Raw genomic sequence first — 24,237 nt, forward strand, 5'->3', positions numbered from 1 at the left:
TTTGAGTGTAGGTTTGGATCATAACAGAGCATGGCTAAAGTTTCTAAGTAGAAGTCGATCACCTCGCATCTTAGAACTGTTAGCCGGTACATTGATCTTAATTGTCATATCTCATGCTTTGGTTCTGAATCCCCAACTTCAAACCTCTCCTTCCGCTGATGTCTTCTTGTTTGCTTGAGGGCAAGCAAAGACTAAGTTTGGGGGAGTTGATATGTCTATAATTTGCATGATTTAGGCATTCATTCTTCACCACTTTGTCAATGTTTCATCCACAAATCATCTCATTAGGAGTCGTTTTAGTTTTTTTTACATACTTAGGACGATTTTGCATTAGGATTGCATGTGCATGGCATATTTGGTTATTTTCAGGTACTTTGGATGCTTTTGGAGTTCAAACAGAGGAACAATAGAACATAAAGTCGGAATGCCCAATGACGCCTTCGGCAAAAGTACTCTATCGCAGCCTCGAAGCCCTGCCAGGGCAAATCACTCTATCGCAACCCCAGAGAAGCAAGCAGCTCAGTTTCACTCAATCGCGAAGCCGGAGGAATCACCCCATCAGAACCACTCGATCACCACTCGACCACCAAGAAGCCTATCTGCTCGTTCTGCACTCAACCAGACAAGCTGAGAATAAAGAAGAGAAGAGAAGCCGAAGAAACCACTCGATCACCACCTCATGACATCCACTCGATCGCACTCGATCACAGGGTCGCTGGACCATTCAATCTCGACTTCACTGCATCTCACTCGATCGCAAGACGTAGCCCTTGAAGCCCAGTTTGATCAATGACATACTCGATCACTAGGAAGCTCATTTCAGCCTGTTAGATGCCAATGACACATTTGGTCGCAGGATCATGACGTGAAGATTCGCTATATATTTAGTTTCCTTATTTGTTTCATTTCTCGCTTATATAAACTGCCTCTTAGGGTTTTCCATTGGGCATCCGTTATTATCTCGCTTTTTTACATTTTCGCAACTTTGCCGTAGTGTTTCTCCTGCGACTTTGTATTTTCACTTTCAAGTATTTGATATTCAGTTTTCGTTTAAGTCTTTCGTCATTTCTGTTATCATGTTTTCAATCGTTGCTTTGCTATTGCCTTTGATTATGTGTGAGTAGTGAACTGTATTTCTGAGGATGGGATAGAATAGTTGTGGTTTACTTGGTCGTTTTAGGTGGTTGAGTTTAGAATACTAGAATCCCTTCTGGATTAGGTGCGTTTATTGCTTGTTTCGCTGGCTAATGTGGAATATGAGTCCAGACGTCCAGCGCTCAGAAGGCGTTTTATGGGCGTTGGATCCTATTAATTCCAGAGATATCTGACTCTACCCCAAGGGATTTGCTGTAGAGAGGGTATTGGCTTTAACATGTTGATTCGATAATGCCTGCTTAGTTAGAGATCGCTAAAGGGATTTAGGTCAGTATCTAGCTTTGCTTTAGGATTTCTATCACGGGAGTGAATTAATCTGTTGTTGAACTTGTTGTCTAGGGATAGCTTCTGTGAAGTTTTGTCAACCGCCTAAATAGATTAAGGAGACCACACTATTCGATTACCCCATCCTTAGGAATCATTTATCCATTTGATTGCCTGTTATCATTTCTGCTTTGTTATTCACTTGCCTGCTATTGCCATTTCTGCTTTTAGTTTCATTTCATTTCTGTTATTGCATACTAGGACTGTTAGAACCAATCAACTTTCTGCTTGGCTTGACTTAGAGCTTTCTGATCATATCTCATCTGTTTGCATCACACCGGATTGGATTGACATCCTAAAATACTACAACGACAAGATAGTGTTTTAGGGATTAATTGAGTAAAATCCTACTATCAGACACTCTAGGCAGTGCCAACCGCCAACTCGCCGGAGACTCAACATCCTTTCAAGCCTTAGAAGAATGGCTGCAGGAAGCTCAACGGAAAATTGAAGAGCAGGCTGCATATAATGAGAAGCGGGATGCTGAGATTGCAGCCCGAGAAGCTGAGTCAGCCCGAGTCACAACTGAGCAAAAGGACAAACTCGAACACTTGTCCTTAGTCGAGAAGTATCTCCGCCAAACTGATCCGCAATTCTTGGACTTCATGGCCACTCACTCTTCCATATCGACTGAGCGTCTCCCAAGTACTCCACCTACTGCTCCATAGATTTAACTTTCCAAACACTATACTTGAACTTATGTTTATTTGAATAAAGTTGTTTGTTTAAGAACAAGATACTTTTATGTGTATTTGAACTTGATTTTCAATATATGTATACCTTTTCATAATTTATAGCATTTCGAATAACAAACAACAACAAACAACAACAAACCATAACACTAAACAACATACAAGAAACCCAACAATCGATGACCAAATTTTTATTCGGACAAAATCAGAAGTCGCAAAATAGTCGTAAAAAAGTAGCCAATTAGACATATAGTAGTCGTAAAATAGTCACCAAAATTACCGACTATTTTAAGACAAACCAAATTAGTCATAACCTAATCGTATACGACTATTATATGACTAAGTATATCATATCCTTAGTATTTTACATTTACTCGTTTAATAGTCGGCATATTGTCGTAAACTATTTTACGACTATTTTGCGATAACCTGAAAGATACCCAGGGTTCATTATATTTACTCGGAAAATAGTCGTAACATTGTCGGAAGAATTTAACGACTATGGGACGACTATATGTTTCACACGCTATGTACAGTGTTATTAATCGTGAAATTGTCGCCAATTAGTCGCCATTATAGTACGACTACTCAACGACTAATTTATATTGTATGGTCTGTTGTCGTAACTTAGTCGTAAATCAACGACTTATCGACTATGGTATAACGACTACTGTCATTAGTCGTGGATTAGTCGTAGTTTCAGATTTGACGACTACTAATCGACTACTTAGTAAGTCGTTTATTGCATGTTTTCTTGTAGTGACATTCACCGGATCTCCTTCAGATTTCTTCCCAAACCTGGGCCCGAACTTCCGGCCCCCAACACTACCAGCTTTGACGGTTTCTCCGGCCGATTCTCCGGTTTCCTACTTGGTCGCCTGACCATGGTGAAACCATCATTTCCCGATTGGTTCTTCTTAGGAACACCCTGTGAAAAATCTCGTGGACCTTCACTTACATCCGTTCGAGGACCCTCCTTTGACTGTTCTTGGACCACTCTGGGACACGTATGTACCAAGTGTCCATACAAGCCACATGTTGAGCAAATGTTGGTCAGACCCTCATAGGCCACATAGTACCTGTCTCCGTTCACCATTATTGTCCCTTTGAGTGGTTTGGCTAAGTTCATTTCTACACAAACTCTTGCAAAACGAGCTCTTTCATGATTCAACGTCATCGTATCCACTTTGAAGGGCTTACCCAAACCTCCTGCGATACTCATCAAAATAGATGGATGATAAAAATTCACCGGCACATTGGTTAAACGAATCCACACAGGTGTTGTAGCAATCACATCACGTAACGGGTCAAACTCCGGCAACCAAGCTTGAACCGTGAGATTGCTTCCAAACACTCTCCATGGATCGCCTGTTAAGGCAGCTAAATACTCTTCCTGCAACTCAAACCTGATCATGAAGAATTGACGGGGTAGATCCATTACTGTCATCATCCCCTTAGGATTCCACAACTCCCGAAGTTTCTTATTAAAAATTTAATATTTCATTTGTATAGTTGAATACATAGTTTATAAACGCATGATGCTTTTTGGGCCTTACCTATGGTCCAACGTGACTTGGACGTTCTTCTAATTTCACTTCTCGAATAGACATCTCAAGAATAGTGGAAGAACAACGGCCATTGCTATTTTAAGCAACGTAGGATTTTCTTGCAAGCGCTAGTATAACTCTAAAGGATGTAATGTAGTGGACATATATTTTTTCGTATTCTCAAACATTTCAGGCTAATCCAAGAGGTTACTTGAATGATTTTATTAATAATCTATCTCAATACTTGGATAAGTTAAATACCCATATTGATAGTATGAATAAGTTCACAAGTGGATTTTAGCTATTCTACATATGATTCAAATCTCAAAAATATGTGGAACACTAGAACTTAACAATTGAAATCTTATTTGGTCGAGCTTATATGGAAAAAAGTGGGCACAAATCAATAGTTTAACTAATCGTTTTCATTTATATTTGCCTCGTATTTAGTTAAACTATTATGTCATGTATGTTTCAAAATTTATAAGTTGTAATAGTTATTAAGTTTTTTAAAACTAAAAGAGTTTTAATATTTAAATAATTTTTTTTTCCTTAAGAACTCCAAGCTAAGAACCTACCATTGCATCACCAAAATTTTAATCTCTTAACCAAACTCTTAAGATCAAAATTTTCAAAATTAATCATATATATTTCTAAGAACTATTCTAATACTAATCTAAGAGACTATCAATAATGATGTTCTAAAGACTTTTGGGATAAAATAGTACAAATTTTGTTTTTTTATAAAAGTTAATGTGTTTTGCTTTTGCTTGAAATGAACAAAAAATAACTAAATCTGTAATTACCTTGATTGGTATATAGTTAGCCAAATATTAAAACATATATATATATATCTATATATCTATATATATAGAACAGAACCAAAAGTGTTTACAATATCATTTTTGGATTGAGTTAAATATGTTCCTTTTTCTGTTTTTAAAATAGAAAATAATTGAAATTTATTCATCTTAGGAAAGATTGCTTTCATTTTTTTATTAAAGTAAATACATAGAAATTAATTTAGAGAAATTCCTAAAAATAGCACTAAAGCAAGTTGTATGGGTAAGAATAGCACACATTCCAAAAATAGCAATACTTGACTTACTATGAAGTTTTTGTTCTAGAAGTCTTATCACAAATTTATTTTTTCAATATATCACAACTTTTATATAAAATCAATTTAACCAAAATAAATTAGAAATAAATTTAAAATATTATATTTGGGTTTTCAATTTTCAATTTAAAGTAAATATTTCAACAATTTAAAAGAAATTTTGATTCATTTTTATGTTAGTTTATAATATTATATTTAGGTTCCCTATTTCTAATTTATGGTATATATTTTCACCATTTAAAAGAGATTTTTTATTTTAATATTAGTTTGTAGTATTATATTTGGGTTGCCTATTTCCAATTTAGGGTATCTATTTCCACTATTTTAAAAAAAATTGATTCAATTTAATAATAGATTAGTGTTTGCTCTCATTTTTATTTTCTATCTTATATTTTAGTTAAGTTTAATTGAAATTTATAGTGCTATTTGTGGAATTTTAGAAATATTGTGCTAATTTTAGAAGAAAAAGTTTTTTTTGTGCTATTTTTGTCAATTGCCCAAAAATATATCGATGTGTTTAGATATAGATATAACCAAGCCACGTTCTATTCTGCCATCATTTTGGAAAAACTATTCTGGTGTACCATCTTTTATTCTGAGTACCACTCGAGCATGTGCAATTACATCTCTCTCCTTAATGAATAACTGAGGGAGAATTTCAAAATAAAGAGTAAATCATTTAGTAAAAAAGAAAAGAATAACGACCGTTACCAAAATCGCGAACCTACTCTCCTGCCGACGTGATTTTCTCCGACTTCGCCGTCGGCGACTTGAGCTTCGATTTCGCCGGCGATTTGAGCTCTAATTTCACCGGCGAGTTAGCTTCCAAGATAGCCGTAGCTTCCAAGCCGATAATCTGCTCCCAAAGTGAGCTTCCTCTTCAACGGCAAAAGTAAATCCGATCTCGTTTTCATATGTAGATTAATGTGAATTTCTTGTTGGAGTTAGTTGTTAATAACATAAAATTGTTGTATTGTTCATTCTGGGCTGTTGTATCGTTTTGAATCAGAGAGTTTAGTGAGTGTTCAATCGAAATTTACGATTTGTGAAACCCAGAATTGACGAACTGGGACAAATGGTAAAACTGAGATATAATAGTATAAGCGGTACAAGTGTTTTATTGAGATACAATAGGACAGGTGGTACAAATGGTATTAGTGAGTTATAATATAGGTACAATTATTTCTAAATCTGAATGATTACGTAATTGTGTTTTTATAATTTATTTGTAATTACAGGAGACGATGAAGAACAAGCACACATTCATACAATTTGACAATGGGTATTATTCAGAAGAGCATGAGTGGATTTCAAACAATTCTTTAAGTGGTGTATTGTTGAGCACGTCAAAGGTAACATACTCTATGTTAGTAGAAAAGATATGCAAGAAGATTGGAATAGATGAAACCTCAAGGAAGGTGAAATTGAGTTATATTCTATGCACATCTCAGAGACAGACATCTATTGTAGATGATGATGCCTTTTTAAGTTATCTAACGGTAGTGAATGCTAAGAGAATTAGACCAGCTTTGAACGTGGAGGTAGTAAATAAAGAATCTGAGAGGGTGGAACAAATTTCAAGGGTAGAGAGAAGAAGTTCAGTTGGTGTTAATTATGAGGAGTTGAATGCATTTGATGTAGAGAATGGTGGAGTAGTGACGATTTTTAGAGGAGAAACTGCAGGAGGTAATTGTGTGAATGATGAACCGATTATTGAAGAGGCTAATAGTGTAGAAGAGGCTATTGAGAATGCGGATAGCCGGGTTTTTGAAGAGGCTATAGAGAATGTAGTTATTGAAGATAGGGAGCATGTGGATAGCCGGATGGATGTTGCTGAAGATAATGGTGTTGATGGTAGAATTGAGTATTATGAGCTTCCATGTGTTGGTGAAGGAAGTCAGAGTAGTGAGAAAAGTCAGAGTGTTACGGAATGGGAAGATGGAACGGGGATTGAATTGCACCAAGAATTTGTTTCTAAGGAGGCCGTGCAAGATTTGGTTAAGAGAGCTGCAAATAAGTATTGTTTTGCGACCACAACTATAGCGTCAGATCCACAGCGACTCATGTTACGATGTCGGCAATCTAAAACAACAGGTTGTCGATGGTATTTACGATGTGCAAAAGTAAAGAGTTCAGATTGTTTTAGTGTTAGAGTTCACAGGAAGATGCACACATGCAAGCGGTCTAATAAGAACTCAGGCAATGGTAAACATACCGACACACCACGATTAATCGCGTCTATTTTGCATGAGGATTATCCAGGTGAGTTTCAAACTCCACCACCTTAAAGCATAATGAGTATTGTTCGGGGAAGAATGGGTTTGCATTGCTCGTATGCTACCGCATGGAGAGGGAAAAGACAACACGTTAGTGATGTGCGTGGTAGTCCTGAGAAAAGCTACACCGACTTGTACTCTTACCTGCACGTATTAAAGGAGGTGAATCCCGGGACAATATCATATGTGGAAGTGGATGCACAACAAAAGTTCAAGTACTTATTCGTTGCTTTGGGTGCTTGCATTGAAGGGTTCAAAGTTATGAGGAAAGTTGTTATTGTGGATGCCACTTTTCTTAAGACCGTATACGGCGGTATGCTAGTTTTCGCAACAGCCCAAGATCCTAATCATCACAATTATATCATTGCGTCTGCTGTAATTGATAGGGAGAACGATGCTAGTTGGTCGTAATTCTTTAACAAGCTGAAAACAGTTATACCAGATGAACTAAGGTTTGGTTTTTGTGAGTGATAGACATCATGGTTTTTGTGAGTGATAGACATCAGAGCATCATCAAATCAATTATGCAAGTGTTTCCAAACGTGAGACATGGCCATTGTGTTTGGCATTTGTCTCAAAACGTTAAAGTACGAGTGAAAACTGATAAGGAAGAAGCGACGGCTAACTTCATTGCATGCGCACATGTTTATACTCAGTTTGAGTTCACGAGAGAGTATGCTCGATTTAGGAGAAGATTTCCTAATGTCGGTACGTATTTGGATCGATGGGCTCCTGTGGAAAATTGGGCTAGGTGCTATTTTGAAGGGGATATGTATAACATAGACACGAGCAATGCGTGTGAATCATTGAACAGTACGTTTGAGCGTGCAAGGAATTATTTCCTTTTACCTTTGCTTGATGCGATAATTGAGAAAATTTCAGAATGGTTTAACAAACATAGGAAGGAGTCTGTTAAATATTCTGAAACAAGGGGTCTTGTGCCGGTTGTGGAGAACGAAATACACTCCTTATGCCCAATTGCGAAAACGATGCCGGTCACCGAGCTTAACAGGTTTGAACGTCAATACAGCGTCATTGACGAAGGTGGTATGTCTTATTCTGTTGACTTGCTAAGGAAAACTTGTTCTTGCCGACGTTTTGATGTTGACAAGTACCCGTGTGTACATGCGATTGCCGCTGCCCGAAACTTTGTGGGGACCGAATGGATATTAGATGGTCTCGAAATGGAAGACCTAACTTCGCATTATTACCATATGAATATGTGGATATTGGCATACCACATAACCATTTATACAGTCCCACATTCATCAGTTTGGATTATTTCTGATGAGATAAGACAATTGATAGTCTTACCGCCGGATACAACAACTAAACCGGGGAGAAATCAAGAAACCCGGTTTCCATCAACAGGGGAACGTCGTCGAAAGAGGACTAACAACAAGTTTCAGCCTGGGATTAATATCAACGCGTGGTTGCAGCCCGAGGAGTCCGATTCATAATTAAATGTGTATTTTGTGTTGTGTTGTTATGTCTGTACCGTGTACTTGTGTTGTATGTACTATTGCTTCATGTATTATGTCTTCATTTTTAAGTACTTTGGAATTTTCTTAAGTATTGTGTTGTTATGTCTGTACCGTGTACTTGTGTCGTCTGAACTATTGCTTCATTTTTAAGTACTTTGGAATTTTGTTAAGTGTTATTATGTATGTACCTTGTACTTGTACCGTATGTACTAGTTCTTTCATGTTTATCTCTTACAATAAAACCCATCCTATATATATAAGAAAGAAATATAATTTTAGTATTCTTTTTTTTTACTTAAATTTGCTTCAATTTAATTTAATTTAAATATTTTTATTATATCAAAAATATGGGTTTTTCTATGAAAAACTATCCAGTTTATGGGTTTTTTAATGAAAAATACACCTCTCTCTACTTTTAATTAAAACTATAATTATTTCTAATATATTAAATGACAATTTTTAAGAAATTGTATTTTTAATATATTTTTACTATTTATGAGACAAATACAGTTTATCTGTTTTATCTACTAAAATATGATATTATTAAAAAAGAGGTAATTTTTTAATTTTTCTCATAATTATAAAGAATAAGTTTCATACTTGGAAAATCTTTCTATACATTGTTCTGGAACATTTATTAATCACTTATACTAATTATCATACAATCTAAAAAACAATTGAACATATTATACTCATCAATTCAGAAAACGCTTCTTACATTAAATGTTATTCATTGTATCAGGTTGGACCATCTTGCATTAAACATGGCAAAACGCATATATTTGGAAAATTATATAACTAAAACATGATATCTTATTATTAAACATATTATATCATCTTTCCAACTAAAAGTTAATTCCCTTAATGAAGTCCAACTCTAAATACTAAAACTTCAACAAAGTACAAATAAATTGAGTACGGGACAACTGAATAACTTATGCCACAACTATGGCTAATGCGTAGTATTTTGTCTGGGCCCGCATTTCACTTTTATTACCATAATAACTATTGTGTGTTCACACTATGCGTTCACACTGTGTATTCACACTATGTATTTTAATTTCAATTCAAAAAATCTTTCTCATCTCATTAAATTACAAAATTTTCTCTCTCTTTCTTTATTTCCTTCTTCTCCTTTTTTCTCTCGAAAAGTTTTCTTCTCTCCTTCTCTCTTCTCTGACGACGAACCTCCGCCGACGAACAACACAACGAACCTCCGCCGACGAACAACACGACGAACCTCCGCCGACGCCGAATCTTTCGCATCAGCCGCCGGATCCAAGTTCATTGGTAAGTTTCGGGTTGGATAGAAAATAAATTAGAGTTTTGATTTTCCCCCAATTCCATTGAATTATGGTTTGCAAACGAATTAGAGTTGCCGTTTATGATAATTTGATATCTAGGGGTTGGATTTTAGATTTTCTTAAAGATCTAGGGTTTGGATGTTAGGGTTATATTTTGGAATTTATCCCCTTTTGATTTTCATGTGTTTGGCTATGTAGCAAATAATGCCACTTAGTTATTCGTCACCTTCTTCATCAGAGGAACGATCCGATGATCCTTCCAAGTACGATGGTGATTTTGGTGTTCCCCAAATCTGTTTTTGTGGTAAACAGCTTGAGCTTGTAGAGCGTCTTATTGGCGATCAAAAGAAGACATTTCTCAAATGTCCGATGAGTGGTCAAGATGATAATTATCACGTAGACAAGGGTTGGGATCTTGCAGTTCACGAGCAGTGCTTTTGCATCGACAAACGATTTGGCGAGCACAGGGAATTGATTCAAAACGCATTCAAATTTGGAGGTGATAGTAATCGTCTCCAGATTAACCAAATCCGTGCTGAAATTGAGGACCTCAAAGACCGCTTGGACAAGAAAGATGCAGAGATCGCAAGGTTTATGGATGCACTTGGAAAGAAGTAAAATGATTTAATTGACTTTGTGATTGTATTTCCTTTTTATGTTGCAACAAGTATGTTAAAGTTTGAAACTATGTTGAATTCCTATTTCTAGAGTCATTTGTACCTTTTTAACTTGTTTTGAAGTAATTTGTACCTCTTTCGGAATTGAGTTGTACCTCTCTATAAACTACTTGTACCTCTTTCGGAATTGAGTTGTACCTCTCTATAAACTACTTGTACCTCTTTTTTGAACTCTCTTGTACTTGTTTTGAACTCATTTGTACTTGTTCTGACTTGTTAGTTGTACCTCTTTTGGAATTGAGTTGTACCTCACTATAAACTACGTGTACTTTTTGTTTTGAACATCATCCTAAATACCATAAATACCATAAAAACAAGATCAACCATCCTAAATACATAAGTAACATAAATCCCAAAACAACATGATCAATCATCCTAAATAACAAAAACACAAGTCTTCAATACATCCAAAATACATAAGTAAATCGTTCCCACAAACACACAAGTCTTCAATACATTTTTCTCCAAACGTAAACCGGACCCTTGGTCCCTCTCATTCTCTCCGCGGTATAAGGTGGCTTGTGGAATCTCGATGGATTTATCTTACGCTTCTTTTTGCCACCTTCATCCTCGTCCTCAGGATCCTCGTCTCTTTTCTTCTTCTCATTCTTCTTATCGTTGCACTTTCCCTTTCCCTTCCTCCCTTTCTTCTTCGTTTTCTTCTTCAGCGTCTCATCATCGCCTTTATCCGCTTCAGTTTCCCTTTCAACTTGAACATCACCTTCAAAAGAAAAGACAACCATTCATAACCAACAAACATCATATATTAAAAAGATCAAAGATTGACAAAACAAACCATACCGATTGGAACATCCGGAACATAAAGAACCATGGCAGAACTCGGATCATCGGGCTCAACAAACTCGAGCACAAAACCCTCAGGCTCAACACCATCGGTCTCAACATCATGGGTCTCAACACCACCGGTCTCAACACCATCGGTCTCAACACCATCGGTCTCAACAGCCTCGGGCTCAACATCATGGGTCTCATTAGCCTCGGGCTCAACATCATGGGTCTCATTAGCCTCGGGCTCAACATCATGGGTCTCATTAGCCTCGGGCTCAACACTAGCCTCGGGCTCAACACTAGCCTCGGTCTCAATAGCCACATTCACGTTCTTCTCCTTATTACCACCATCTTCCTTCTCCTTATTCACATCGGAATGGACCTTCTTCTCAAATGGAGGCACACTCTCACCGGCTTGTCTCCTTTCAATGGTTACAAGCCTTTCATTGTGTTCCGCCAACATCGCCATCACTCTCTTAAAGCCTTCATCAATAGCTTCCTTCAAAGAGCAAGAGCTACTGCTGCCCGGAACATCCGGAACATGTCTCGGAACATTCTCTTCCTCCATTTGCTCGCCGCCGCTTCGAGCCCGGACATCCGCTTCAAACATATCCTTCCAGAAGAATCTCTTCCTCTCTTTGATCAAACGGTTTCTCCAGCTATCGACAACCGGATCAACAAACCCTATCCCATCATCAACATGATCACCATCTACAATCCGCCTCAACAAATCTTTCTCCTCGTAATCCGATTCCAAAACGCTAGAGATAACCTATACAAATTCACACATCAAAAATAATCATATTCTAGCTCATAGATAACTGGGACAACTCTAGAGAGAACTGGGACAACTCGTACCTTTACACTTCCAAGCTCCTCGTTTATCTCTTCCAACGAGAACCCTTTCATGACACTACTAGAGAATTTGGCCTTACACATTCCCGGACACTCATTCTCGAACCTTACAAGGTCTCTAAACTTTTGTCCCAAATGTGGAATAGCCTCAAAAGGCAAAATCTACACATTCAAAGTAAAAGTCACATTAGTATTATTTTTAAGTCTACTAATGCATCTTATAATGGATATTACTCTAAATTGTGTCCTCTAATGGAAGAATAAATCCGGAGAAACAAGTCTGCAATTTTGCTTTCCCTTTCATCGATTTCATTACCGACTTGATACCTTCCATACATCCATCAAATGTGAAAGGACCCCATGGGAATGTCTCACATGCACGCACATCATCAACAATCTTCAGAAAGAATTTGTCAATGTTTCCATCAGCCTTTGACTTGGCCGCGATCACCTTGCACAAAAAAGCAAGATAGCCAACTTCTTCCTATCTGTCTTCTTCTTTTCTTCACATTTCTTCATTTCATCCAACTTTTTCGCAACATCAACGATCTTAATCCCAGATACCTTCTTAAAGATCTTTTTGGCAAACTTCAAATCTGCATCCACGATCTTCATACTCGGTTGCAACTCCTCCGGGTAATCATGACAATCGAAACCACATAACAATGCATGCTCTTTAATGGAATACCTAATAGGCACTCCATTAACCACAAACCAGCACTCCCTATCCATCTCTGTCTGTGCTGTGCGAAGCAAAAGCATCCACAAGCCTTGGGTCTTGTGGTTTTTCTCCTCAGGCATGTGGAATACATGCCTAAACTGTGGATGCGCCTTGAACCATGGCAAATCTTCTTTAAACTCCTCCAAATACTTCACTGTCTGCTGCACAGTGCATCTCGTCCCTATCTTACACGTCTTCACGTATTCGCTTGGACTAAAGAACATCCTCTTCGGCTGCATTGGTTGTTCCTCATCATCAAGTTCCTGAAATTTCATACACAAACATACAATTAATATTTTGCTGTACTACTTGTACTAGTTATCTCATAACAACATTATCAACTTTTCTCAGAATTGAAACTATACGTATTAAATTTATGCACCAATCATACAATTAAATTCATGCACCAATCAAACAAACCAATGTATGATCACGTTAACGTATAAATCCATGCACCAATCACATAAGTTGAAACTATACTATTAAGTTGTCCTAAGTGTTTTCTAGTTGTCCCTATACACTACTTTCAATATTCAAACAAAATTTTCAGAAATTAATGTTACCTCAGGGTTTTCTTCTTCCCTTTCTTTTTCCTCTTCTTGAGGGTTTTCTTCCATCCCGTGAGATGGCATTGGTTCATCATCATCAATTTCCTGAAAATTCATACACAACCATAAAATTAATATTTCTCGTTATCTCAGACCAACATTATAAACTTTTCTCAGAATCCAATTTTCTAATGCAAATCAATGTATGATTGATCACGTATAAATCCATGCATGCACCAATCAAACAAACCAATACTATTAAGTTGTACTCATTGTTTTCTAGTTGTCTCTATACACTATTTTCAATATTCAAACACAATTTACAGAAATAACCATTTACCTCAGATTCTTCTTCTTCCCCTTCTTTTTCCTCTTCTTTAGGGTTTTCTTCCATCCCCTGAGACTGCATTGGTTCCACATCATCACCTTCCTGAAAATTCATACACAACCATAAAATTAATATTTCGCGTTATCTCAGACCAACATTATAAACTTTTCTCAGAATCCAATTTTCTAATGCAAATTAATGTATGATTGATCACATATAAATTCATGCATCCACCAATCAAACAAACCAATACTATTAAGTTGTACTCATTGTTTTCTAGTTGTTCCTATACACTACTTTCAATATTCAAACACAATTTACAGAAATAACCATTTACCTCAGATTCTTCTTCTTCTTCCCCTTCTTTTTCCTCTTCTTCAGGGTTTTCTTCCATCCCCTGAGACTGCATTGGTTCCTCATCATCAACTTCCTGAAAATTCATACATAACCATAAAATTAATATTTCGTTGTGCTACTTGTACTAGTTATCTCAGAACAACATTATCAACTTTTCTCAGAATTCAATTTTCTAATGTAACCCAATGTATGATTAATCACGTATATCCACGCACCAATTACACAGACCTATACTATTAACTTGTACTCATTGTTTTCTAGTTGTACCTAAACACTACATCAATATTCACACAAAATTTTCATAAATTTGTATATACCTCAGAAATCTTTTCTTCTTCCGGTTCGTGAAGGTTTTTCGGAGGCTCTTGTTCACAGTTTTCGTCTTCAAATTTGTTTTCCTCGGCTGCAACTTCTTCACGGTTCATATCTGCTTCACGGATGATCGTGACCCTCTCGTCTTCACTTTCACTCGAACTAGGAGTGACTAGCCTTACACGACCCATGATTACCTTGCAAAACCACTCAAAAATCAAGGAAACCGTTCAATCAACACAACGAAAACCTATTCTAATGTTTCAAATCAAAAACCGCTCCAATTTCTATACTTAAAGCCCTATTCGACACTTACAATTTGGAACGCCGGCGGTTTGGAACGCCGACGGTTTGGAACAGCAGCGGTCACGGCGGAATTGCAACGGCGGCTAAACGGGATGAACGACTAGGCGAAATCGAACACGAGCCACACAATCGGCGACGGAGAGAGAAGAGAAAGTCGGCGACGGTGAACTGAACGGAGAGAGAAGAGAAAGTCGACGGCTTTGGATGAGAAGTTCGCCGGAATCGAAACGAGAGAGTTGAGAGTTGAGAGTAGTGAGCGTCGACGGTTTTTTTGAAAAGTTACTTAGGTTAAAAAAAATTGATTTGGGGGAAACCCAATAATACTGGGTCGGATTCTGGGCTAACCCGTGAACTGTGGTTGGATCCTGTAGTTTCACTAAGTCACCGAGGTTATATGGTAATCTCCCTCTGTTTTGGTATTTAAAAATAAATCAAAAAGAAATTCATTTTTTTGGGTGGCAAAATGGAATTTTTTTTCCCGGATGATGGTAAAATAGATAAAAATCCGATATAACCTTTCTTGACTCCCAGATCTGATCTTTAACGAGTTTGCCCTGAAGAGTGATGGTCCGTGTCTGAAACTCCATACTAATGGTTGATTTTGACTCATAACAGAACTCCATTGTGTAAAACGTGAGTGGAACTGCGTTTTCCCTACAACATTAAATCTCCAATGACCACCACCTTGAACACGTAATCGATCTTTTCTGGCATCGTCGGTTTCTTTACGTGTTTATTATTCTCCGGTGACTCACCGCTCATCTCTTCGTTCATTATTGCGGTGATGAAGAAAACAACTAGTATAAAGTTTGAGTCTCGTTTGAGTAAAGTGAGAGTGAGTGAAAAAGTGTGAAACAAAGAAATGAGAAGAAAAAAGGTTCGAGTGTTAAATTTGGTTTAATACAGTTTAGTACGAATTAACCGAATCAATCTAAACCAAAGCGAGTTAACAAAAATCTGAACCATTTCGATTCGGTAGATTAGTTGGATGAAAAGTCATTATAACCATCGAAACCAAATTTAAAAATAAAACCTGCTTCGAACCAAAATTTCGTAAATTTGATTTGGTTTTAGTCGTAAAAAGTGTTATATGAAGACAACAACAATGTTGTAACGCCCCGACTGCCTCTACCAGTGGGCTCCACATCTTTTTCAGGTCTATGGGCCCATCCCTGTCCGACGCTCGGTGAGCCATGTCCGGAAGACTTTAAAGACTTGTTACCATCCCTACAAATAAGCACATGATCTTTTCTATGCTTTATCCTCACAATGGTTCCGACAATTACTTCCCAGAAGGTCACCCATCCTGAAACTACTCCAGTCTAAGCACGCTTATCTGTGGAGTTCTCTTGGGATGTTTTACCGAAAATATAAGTGCATATTGGTGACGTAGGTGGCCAAATCAATTCTTTTAAACCTCTCCGCATGCATCACGATATTTCTGAAATCGGGGTGTTACAAATGCTCTGTGCATTATTTTAATTAGTTTTTTATATGATGCTAAATGATTATAAAATGGTTTAATATAGTTGTGGCATGTGGGCATGGACCGACATAGTTGAAAAACATTATTATTTTGCTAAATCAATATATTGATACAACATGAAACCCACGAGGGCTTCTTAGAGAAGTGGACACTTTTTAGAAAGTTATTTGGAAACTAGGTACTTTTTGTAGAAATTAAAGATATGAGTATTTTATGTTGGGTTTGTGAGATAGAAAAGATGTGAGATAGAGAATATATAACTAAAATCCAAAATATGAGTCAAAAACTATTGTAACCTTATGTTGGAAAAAAAAATTTCGTTTAGGTTCAAAAATTTAGGACTAATGGATCTAATAATATTTTCCGTAGCCATATACTCTATTTTGTGGTACACTTAAAATGATTTATGTTGTATTCCATTTTTTTTTGCCCAATTATTCAGACGAGTAAACCCAAAATTGTTTCAGTTTGGTCATTTCCGTTTATCACGAAAACCCTAGCCTCATGGCCTCAACAAATTCAATAGAGAACCACTTTGAGTCGTTTGAGAAGACAGCAAATTCTTATGGCCTCAACTAGAAAGGATGATGATATTAGGACAACTCGTAGTGGTGTGAAATGCAAGAAAGAAGAGATTAGCGAAGCAAGTGAGTCGTTGTTGTTGTGTTTTTTGAATATTGTTTGTCATTTCAAGGTCGTTGGTGTTTAATTCAAATGTTATTTTTACTAGTCTCGGTATAAATGTCATGTTGTTAATTAAATCACAAACCCTTCTTCCGTCGACTTTGAAGGATTCGTGAATTGAGGACTGCGTGGACCATGGACTTCTAGAGAGACTCCTTGGAAGAGGTTTCTATTCCAAGGAAGCAAGGCTGAACATATATACGTCACCTGAGCTCTTAGGAGAAATTGCTGAGTTCTTTGGGCAGTACATCAGACTTCGAGCGGCTGTTAAAATCTTAATTTGGGAAATCTTTCAAGTATCCAGTATGCCAAACCGCTCACTCCGCCAAACTGATCCATGGTTTGTTAGCTAGACAGCTAGTGATGAAGAAGAGGCACGAATTATAGTTTGTTTTTGGAGGAAAGCCTCTCAGGTTCTCTTTGTGAGAATTCACATTACAAATGGGTTGTAATGTCGACCAATTCCTCGTAAAGAGGAAATCATATCCCATCAGAACAAAGATTCCAAGCCTGTTTGGAACAGCTTGTTTGGTTCAAAAAAAGATGTTACTATTTCCGATGTTTTGGATATGCTAAGAAAAGATGTCAAGTTGCCCGATGCTTAGAAGATGTCTTGTTGGAAGCGGTTTTGCCTAGTTTTGATACTTATGGTGGATGGTGTGATAATTTGTAGTAACAAGTACTTAAACATAACACTAGAATATGTTAAGATGTTTGATGATGTTAAGTTCTTCTTATCATACTTGTGGGGGAGAGTAGCTTTCACGACAACAATGGAGAGGTTTGAACCTCCTACTCACTGATCCCCTCACATAGCTTAAAGTCCGTCTAAAACAACGAAGCAGCCGTTGTTATGAATTTCCATTGGCACTCCAAATGATGGAGGTTGAGGCAATTCCACTTATGGTCTCTAAGCTACCGGATCCAGATGACAAGCGTGATTATACTCAGATGACATATGACGATCTGGGCACAAAAGTGATCCTACATCAAAAAGACATCATCCAGTTTGAATCTGATGCACAGGTAATGTACACTACTCTTAAGCATTATATATTCTTAAATATGGTGTACCGCTTTGTAAGTGTCCACTGTTATGTTGTACACCAATTTATCACAATTTTTTACATTGTGTAAGATCTGTATTTTTCAGTTGAAGGTTGCTTACACGCTTGTGGGTGATGAGGGCGTGGAATACATGGATGTTGGGTGGGATGACGATGTTGTAGATGAGAAGGTGAATTATATGAAGAAGCTGCTAATGGAAGAACATGAATTTACTTAGTTTGAATGGCCAGGTCGAGACACATATATTAGTGTTACTAAGAAAGTTGGTACAAAAAAGATACTAGTGGACTGGTGCCTCTTACCCCAGGGTGTGTTAAGAAAGCGCTTATTATGCGAGGTGGAGTGATAAGCAGGTTTTTTAGGCCTACTTATATGCTGAACGGTGTGAGGTTGAGTTCAATTCCCCTACAAACACTAACATGTCGATGCAGCTATAGGGGGTGTCAATCCAGTCCACTGTTATTGCTAGCAATCAAGACGTGTAAAGAGGCAACTAAGTCAAGCCAGATTATAATGATGATGGGTTTCTAGTAACAATCCTAGGTCAAGATTCAAACAAGTAAAAATGAGAACTTAAGAGCCCTACTCGATCATTGGGTCGAGTAGAATCAACATGCAGAACTAAAATGCAATCAACAAAGGATACAAATAGGGATACAAATAACAGGTAAATGAAAGTGCAATCAACAGGGGATACAAATAAATCTAATAGAAGTTCTAAGGATGGATTCATTGATAAGGGCAACTCTAGGGTTCATCAGATGGCTAATAGGTGAAAGGTAGATACCCTTGACGATAGATTCAAAAACCGGGTCTATCCACTGTCGTGACAGAGACCCCCATAACTCTACCACTTCCTAATCTGAACTGTCGTTGATGAAACATAGCAGAGCAGGGTTTAAGAAATAATCTACCAAAGCCAATAAGCAGACAAGCCAATGTCTTGGTCGAGTCTACAAATCTCTGGAATTCGTAGATCAGACATCCATCTGAACGTCTTTGGATGTTGGACGTCTATGATCGAATCTCCACATTAGCCAGCGAAAACCGCATAGGGGCCAAGCGAATCCAGAAGGGTTCTAACCTAATCTTAACCACCTAACTAACCTAGAGATTACCCTAATATAATCCGTCCTCAAGAACCCTAATCACTACTCAAGCAACATTCTCAAGAACACAAACCCAAAAATTACTTAAATCATACCAAAATGTAGATCTAAACAAACTAAACAACTTTACTTAAACAACTAAATGCAAAAACGAAATAGATTAAGAGTAATTAAGTTTTGAAGATTCATAAACACAAAGAAAAATTAAAGGATAAAAGCTGGATCCCTTGGACAAACCCCAAAGTAATTTATTTATACTAAAATATTAAAAACCCTAGATTTACTAGAGGATAAGAGACTTGAGGCGGTTTGGGCGAATGCTCGATCTTGGGGATCGAGTAATGAGGGTGCTGCAATGATCGAGTAGATATTTCTTCCTCTCCTATCCGTATGCTCAGATGTCTTGTTGAGTGGGGAATGAGGAGGATCCAAAGACGCTTTGATAGATCAACAAGTCTTGTAGAGTTTATCACCCTTGGTCGAGTAAATGGGTCGAGTAGAGGATCGAGCAGGAGGGGCAAGTAGATCATTCTGCTGCTTCATCTGAGGCTGCCTTGATCGAGTAAGAGGGTCGAGTAAACTGCAGCCACCTCTGTAGCTGCCTGGATCGAGTGGATGGGTCGAGTAGAGTCCTTTTTATCTCTTTGTGCACCTAAAAACACACCAAAACATGCAATGCGTATGCAAGATGATCCTAGATGCCTAAGTATGCAAAATAAGCTAAAATGGTGCAAAATGATATGATACAATGAGCAAATGCAAAGCTAAATGATGATAAATACACACCTAGAATGAGTAAAATACAGTGTTATCAACTCCCCCAAACTTATCTCTTACTTGCCCTCAAGCAAACAAAAAATCTTAAGTTGAAGGAGAGGTTTGAAGGCGGGGATTCAAAAACCGAAGCATGCATATAGAACGGGTAAGCTCATTGTCCAGGTAGCTAATTCTAGGTTGCAAGATGATAGACCTTTACTTAAAAACGTTAGCCATACTCGTCACAGTGCAACCTAACAATTGCCTTAATCTATTCAAGCATTCTCATCAACCAATTCCCTTTAACATTCATTAAGCACGAACAGTGGATCAAGCAATGCAATGGTTATGAACTCACTTGGTTTCGGGCTTAGGCGAAGAGACAAAAATGGTCCCTCTAGTGATTGGTTGAGTAATAGGGGACTCTCAGAGAAAAGATTGAGCTTCAGCAGAATGCTAAAGGTAAAAGCCAATGGACACATACAAGAACAGACTCCCATCTACCCAATGATATAGTATGATAGCTCAGAACATGATCCCAGTCCCATAGATGTCGTAATTCTACCCTTTTTCTCATTCTTTCTCTCTTTTGGTTCAAGTTCTAAGGGGTTGTTCTTTGAAACGATTTAAGAGTCTAGCGGGTTTGGTTTTATACTTTGACGAACTTAAGGCTTTTTTTTCTAATCTTAGCACATAGGGCGTTTTACCCTTTTTTTTGAATCACAATGCCTAACTTCTTTGAATTCCAAACCCTTTACTAGACTTAACACTTTTGTATCCCCCTTAGAACTCTAAACTCTTACTCTTTTTTTTTTTTCTTTTCTTTTCATTCTCATTCCCATTCATTCAATACACAATCCCAATCCCGAATACAAGTCTCCACTTAGTCCTAGCAAACCCAAAAAGCGTAAGCTAGGTCTACATGAAAGACTGCTCTTGTCGGCTCATACCTAACACGTTATACCAAGCTCAATCAAAACAGACCTCACAATCACACACAAATGATCTTTGACTTAAAATAAGGCTTGGCTAAGGGTATGAGAAATTGCTCTAAAAATGAGAGACAACTACTTGGATTAACAGAGGGTGGTGAAGTGAATAAGATAATCCAAGTATGTATATGGTAGCCATGAGTTCACAAACAATGCATAGATATGATAATTGCAAATTCAGTTCAGGTTCTAATAGATAGGGAATGGCATCAGATAAGCGAGTTTCGAATCAAAGTAGTATAGTCAAGTTACAAATTCAAAGCAGGGTGCAGTCTTACTTCAGAGATACAATCGGTTATGCAACAGAGAACTAACAACCTGGGCATTGAACTTACTTCATTGAATCAAAACATGCTTATCGGTTTGAAATCATCATTATCCCCTATGCAAATGAGCAATCCTAAATGCAAGGACACTATATACAATCCTAAAATGAAATGCAATCTACATGACACTCTGTTTATGTGAAATCATTTTCTGAAAAAATTTCAAATTTTTTTGGTTTTTCTATGTCTTAGATGATGCAAAATTTAAAATAAGAAAAGAGAACACAATGTTAAACATGTCTTGAACCCTCCCCCAAACTTAAATTACACAGTCCCTTGTATAATAAAAATCTGAAAGAGAATTCAAGACCAAAACAAACAACACACAAAGAAAAATAAAAAGTTAATCGTATGTACAATGGTTGAGGTGGTGTTACCTCAGTGATCAGGTGAAGTAGATGGAGACATAGTCATCCATACTCTCTTGGGTATAGGCAGGGGCTGAAGTTGAGGCGGGAGGGTTATGCTCGTTCTGTCTGGTCGAGCATGTGGAAGCTCGTCTTTGCCTACTCCTTGGCTCTCTCAGCTCGAAGATCACTTCCCGAGGCTCAAAAGATGAAGCTCGGGGTGGATCGATCCTTTCAGCTCTCCTTGCAGCTGAGCTCCTTGAACCAATCCTTCTTACTTCGGGGGTGGGAGATGGTGGCCTTGGCTGATCTGGAAGTCCTTGAGTTGAGCAGCCATACTTCTTCATTGTTCTCATCTTCTTCTTGAAACCCTTCATTGTTTTGCTGTGAAGGTTCCCAAGCTCTTCAAGCACACTGAGCTTCTTGTGAACTTCAGCTATCTCATCTCCTCCTTGGTCAGCACCTTCTTCATAATGACCTTGCTCTTGTTCGCTGGTCCCTGTTGATACCGAATCCCGCAAACTGGATCTCTTAAGTATTTCGAAGGCCCATCAGTTTTCAAGCCCAAGAAGGACCATGTTGCACAAAGGAGGTGGTCAAATCTTGACATTAATTTGTAGTTTAATTCATGGATTAATGACTATGGTCAAAGGAATAAACTTGTCATTCAAGTTTATGAATTGATTGTGGAAGTTATTTTGTGAATTAATTCTATAATTAATAGCCAAATAATGGCACATTGGAAGAAGGAAAGAGACTATAAAAGAGAGGTGAAGACTCCAAGAAAAGGGAGCTAGAGAATCTACATTTTCACCACAAATCTTAATATTAAACATTGTTATTTTCTGATAAATACACAAAAGATTATTTCTTCCCTTTTTATGTAAGATCTTTATACAAGAAATACTATACCATTTTTTATGTACAAATTCTTCGTACATTTCTATATACTCTCTTATACTTTTATTATGCACATTTGTCTTGTACTTTTGTACTCGAGAGTTTTAGCCCACAAATAATATAAATACTTGAGTGTGTAAATCCGACATCCACATTTTGGCACCGTCTATGGGGACCTGAAGTTCTCAAGCGTTTCAGAAGTTTCAAGACATGAACAAGCCATCATTGCCGATCAAACCATTACCGACGCCCTTAAGATGCTAGCTGACTTCGTAACTACCATCTAGGGATGTTCGATGACTTCGTAACTACCATCTAGGGATGTTCGACGCCCAGGTAACATTTACTAAAAACTAAATCTTGTTTCTACTCGTGAGGATTACTTAGTTCTCCAAATCCTAGTTCTCGCATAACTCTCTTAGCCAACGAGACACCAATAGCTGAAGACCAGGAAAAAATTGGAGCTCAATCCCAGCAGGAGATCCCTAGTAAGCTCGATCAAGGAGTCATCCGAGATGAGTAAGAGCTCGAGCGAGGTGGAGGCGACCATATCCCTTTGACACATAAAGCGGACTATGAGAGAGTCCACCATGAGCTAAAAGAATTAAATCAAAACTCCACCAAACCACCAGTTCGGCTAAAAACATCGATATGAGAATCACTTAGAGGCATTCAACATATAGAGCACGAAGTTGTTGCAGCAAAGGAAGGAGATTCACTTTTGGATATTTCCAAAAACCTCGGCAACGACAAATTTGACGATGCATATCTATCTACCTCTTTGGAAGACATTTTCCCACTGATTTTTGGATACCATCATAACATTCAACATATGCTCATGATGCCCCAAGAGTCAGCTTTCCAAGGAGCTGGACTTTTCCTTAAACGGAATTGTCTATGAAGAGTTATAATCAGATCTCTGCAAGAGTCACAACATCTCCGAACTCTTAAAACGCAGATACAAGCCGCTACATGGCGAAGTGGTTTCCCGATGACTCTCAACGAACCTCGTGACGATTAACATATCAGCGCGTTGCCCCAAGAGTCAGTTTTTCAAGGAGCCCAACCTTGCTTTGGAAAGAATTGCCCGTCAAGAGTTATCGTTAAAGCTCTAGAACAGGTACAACAAGTACGAAATCGTAAAGTGCAGATTCAAACCACTTTATGATGAGGTGATTTTCCAAAGATATACAAAGAACCTCGGGGCGTAAAACCTATCCAGGCGTTGCCCTGATAGTCAGTTTTCCAAAGAGACCGAGTTTGTTTTAAATGGAGTTATCTGCCGAGAGTTATCATCAAATCTTTGCAATAGATGCAGTTTGTATGAAATTCCCGAAACGCAGATCCGCCTCTGTCAATCAAGCTAACGTTTAGAAGAGTTTCACGGTGAATCAGATGAAACCTCGTGAAGGCTAACCTACCACCGCGTTGCCCCAAGAGTCAACTTCTTAACTAGCACGACTTTGCATCAAACGAAGTTGTCTGTTGAGAATTATCGTCAAAGCTTTGCACCATATGCAATCCGTACGAAATTTGAAAAACACAGGTCCACGCTTTTCAAACAAGCCCACTTCGGGAAGGGTTTCCCGGCGAACTACATGGAACCACAAGACTATTTACATATCAGCGGAAAGCCCCAAGACTTATCTTTCCAACGAAACCAAGCTTGCATCTGTTAATAAGTCTGCGTTGAATTTCTTGTTATGTACTTGTAGTCGCTTCATTTTGGTGAAATCTAATTGATGAGTTTGCTCTTCACAAGACTAGATTTCACCCC

The 24,237-nt window shown here is 37.8% G+C and overlaps 1 protein-coding gene and 5 pseudogenes across 6 annotated transcripts; 3 read left to right on the forward strand and 3 right to left on the reverse strand.

The window, feature by feature from the left end:
- Positions 1-1,354: 1,354 nt before the first annotated feature.
- On the forward strand, positions 1,355-2,113 carry AT4G07519 (annotated as a pseudogene; the record flags this gene model as incomplete). Its single annotated transcript has 1 exon — positions 1,355-2,113.
- Positions 2,114-2,937: 824 nt separating this feature from the next.
- AT4G07521 lies at positions 2,938-3,609 on the reverse strand (annotated as a pseudogene; the record flags this gene model as incomplete). The annotated part of the gene is made up of 1 exon: positions 2,938-3,609.
- A 2,467-nt stretch (positions 3,610-6,076) lies between these two features.
- AT4G07522 lies at positions 6,077-8,565 on the forward strand (annotated as a pseudogene; the record flags this gene model as incomplete). The annotated part of the gene is made up of 1 exon: positions 6,077-8,565.
- Positions 8,566-10,103: 1,538 nt separating this feature from the next.
- AT4G07523 lies at positions 10,104-10,517 on the forward strand (annotated as a pseudogene; the record flags this gene model as incomplete). Its single annotated transcript has 1 exon — positions 10,104-10,517.
- A 508-nt stretch (positions 10,518-11,025) lies between these two features.
- On the reverse strand, positions 11,026-14,677 carry AT4G07520 (annotated as a pseudogene; the record flags this gene model as incomplete). Its single annotated transcript has 9 exons — positions 11,026-11,297; positions 11,378-12,137; positions 12,224-12,382; positions 12,537-12,671; positions 12,785-13,204; positions 13,505-13,594; positions 13,830-13,919; positions 14,155-14,247; positions 14,492-14,677.
- Positions 14,678-14,787: 110 nt separating this feature from the next.
- On the reverse strand, positions 14,788-15,415 carry AT4G07524 (Ras-related small GTP-binding family protein; the record flags this gene model as incomplete). The annotated part of the gene is made up of 2 exons (NM_148262.1): positions 14,788-14,892; positions 15,308-15,415. 2 exons carry the CDS (start codon positions 15,413-15,415, stop codon positions 14,788-14,790), a joined length of 213 nt encoding a protein of 70 aa, NP_680628.1.
- Between the last annotated feature and the right edge of the window lie 8,822 nt (positions 15,416-24,237).

Source organism: Arabidopsis thaliana, chromosome 4, assembly GCF_000001735.4.
Source record: "Arabidopsis thaliana chromosome 4, partial sequence".
NCBI classification, from domain to species: domain Eukaryota; kingdom Viridiplantae; phylum Streptophyta; class Magnoliopsida; order Brassicales; family Brassicaceae; genus Arabidopsis; species Arabidopsis thaliana.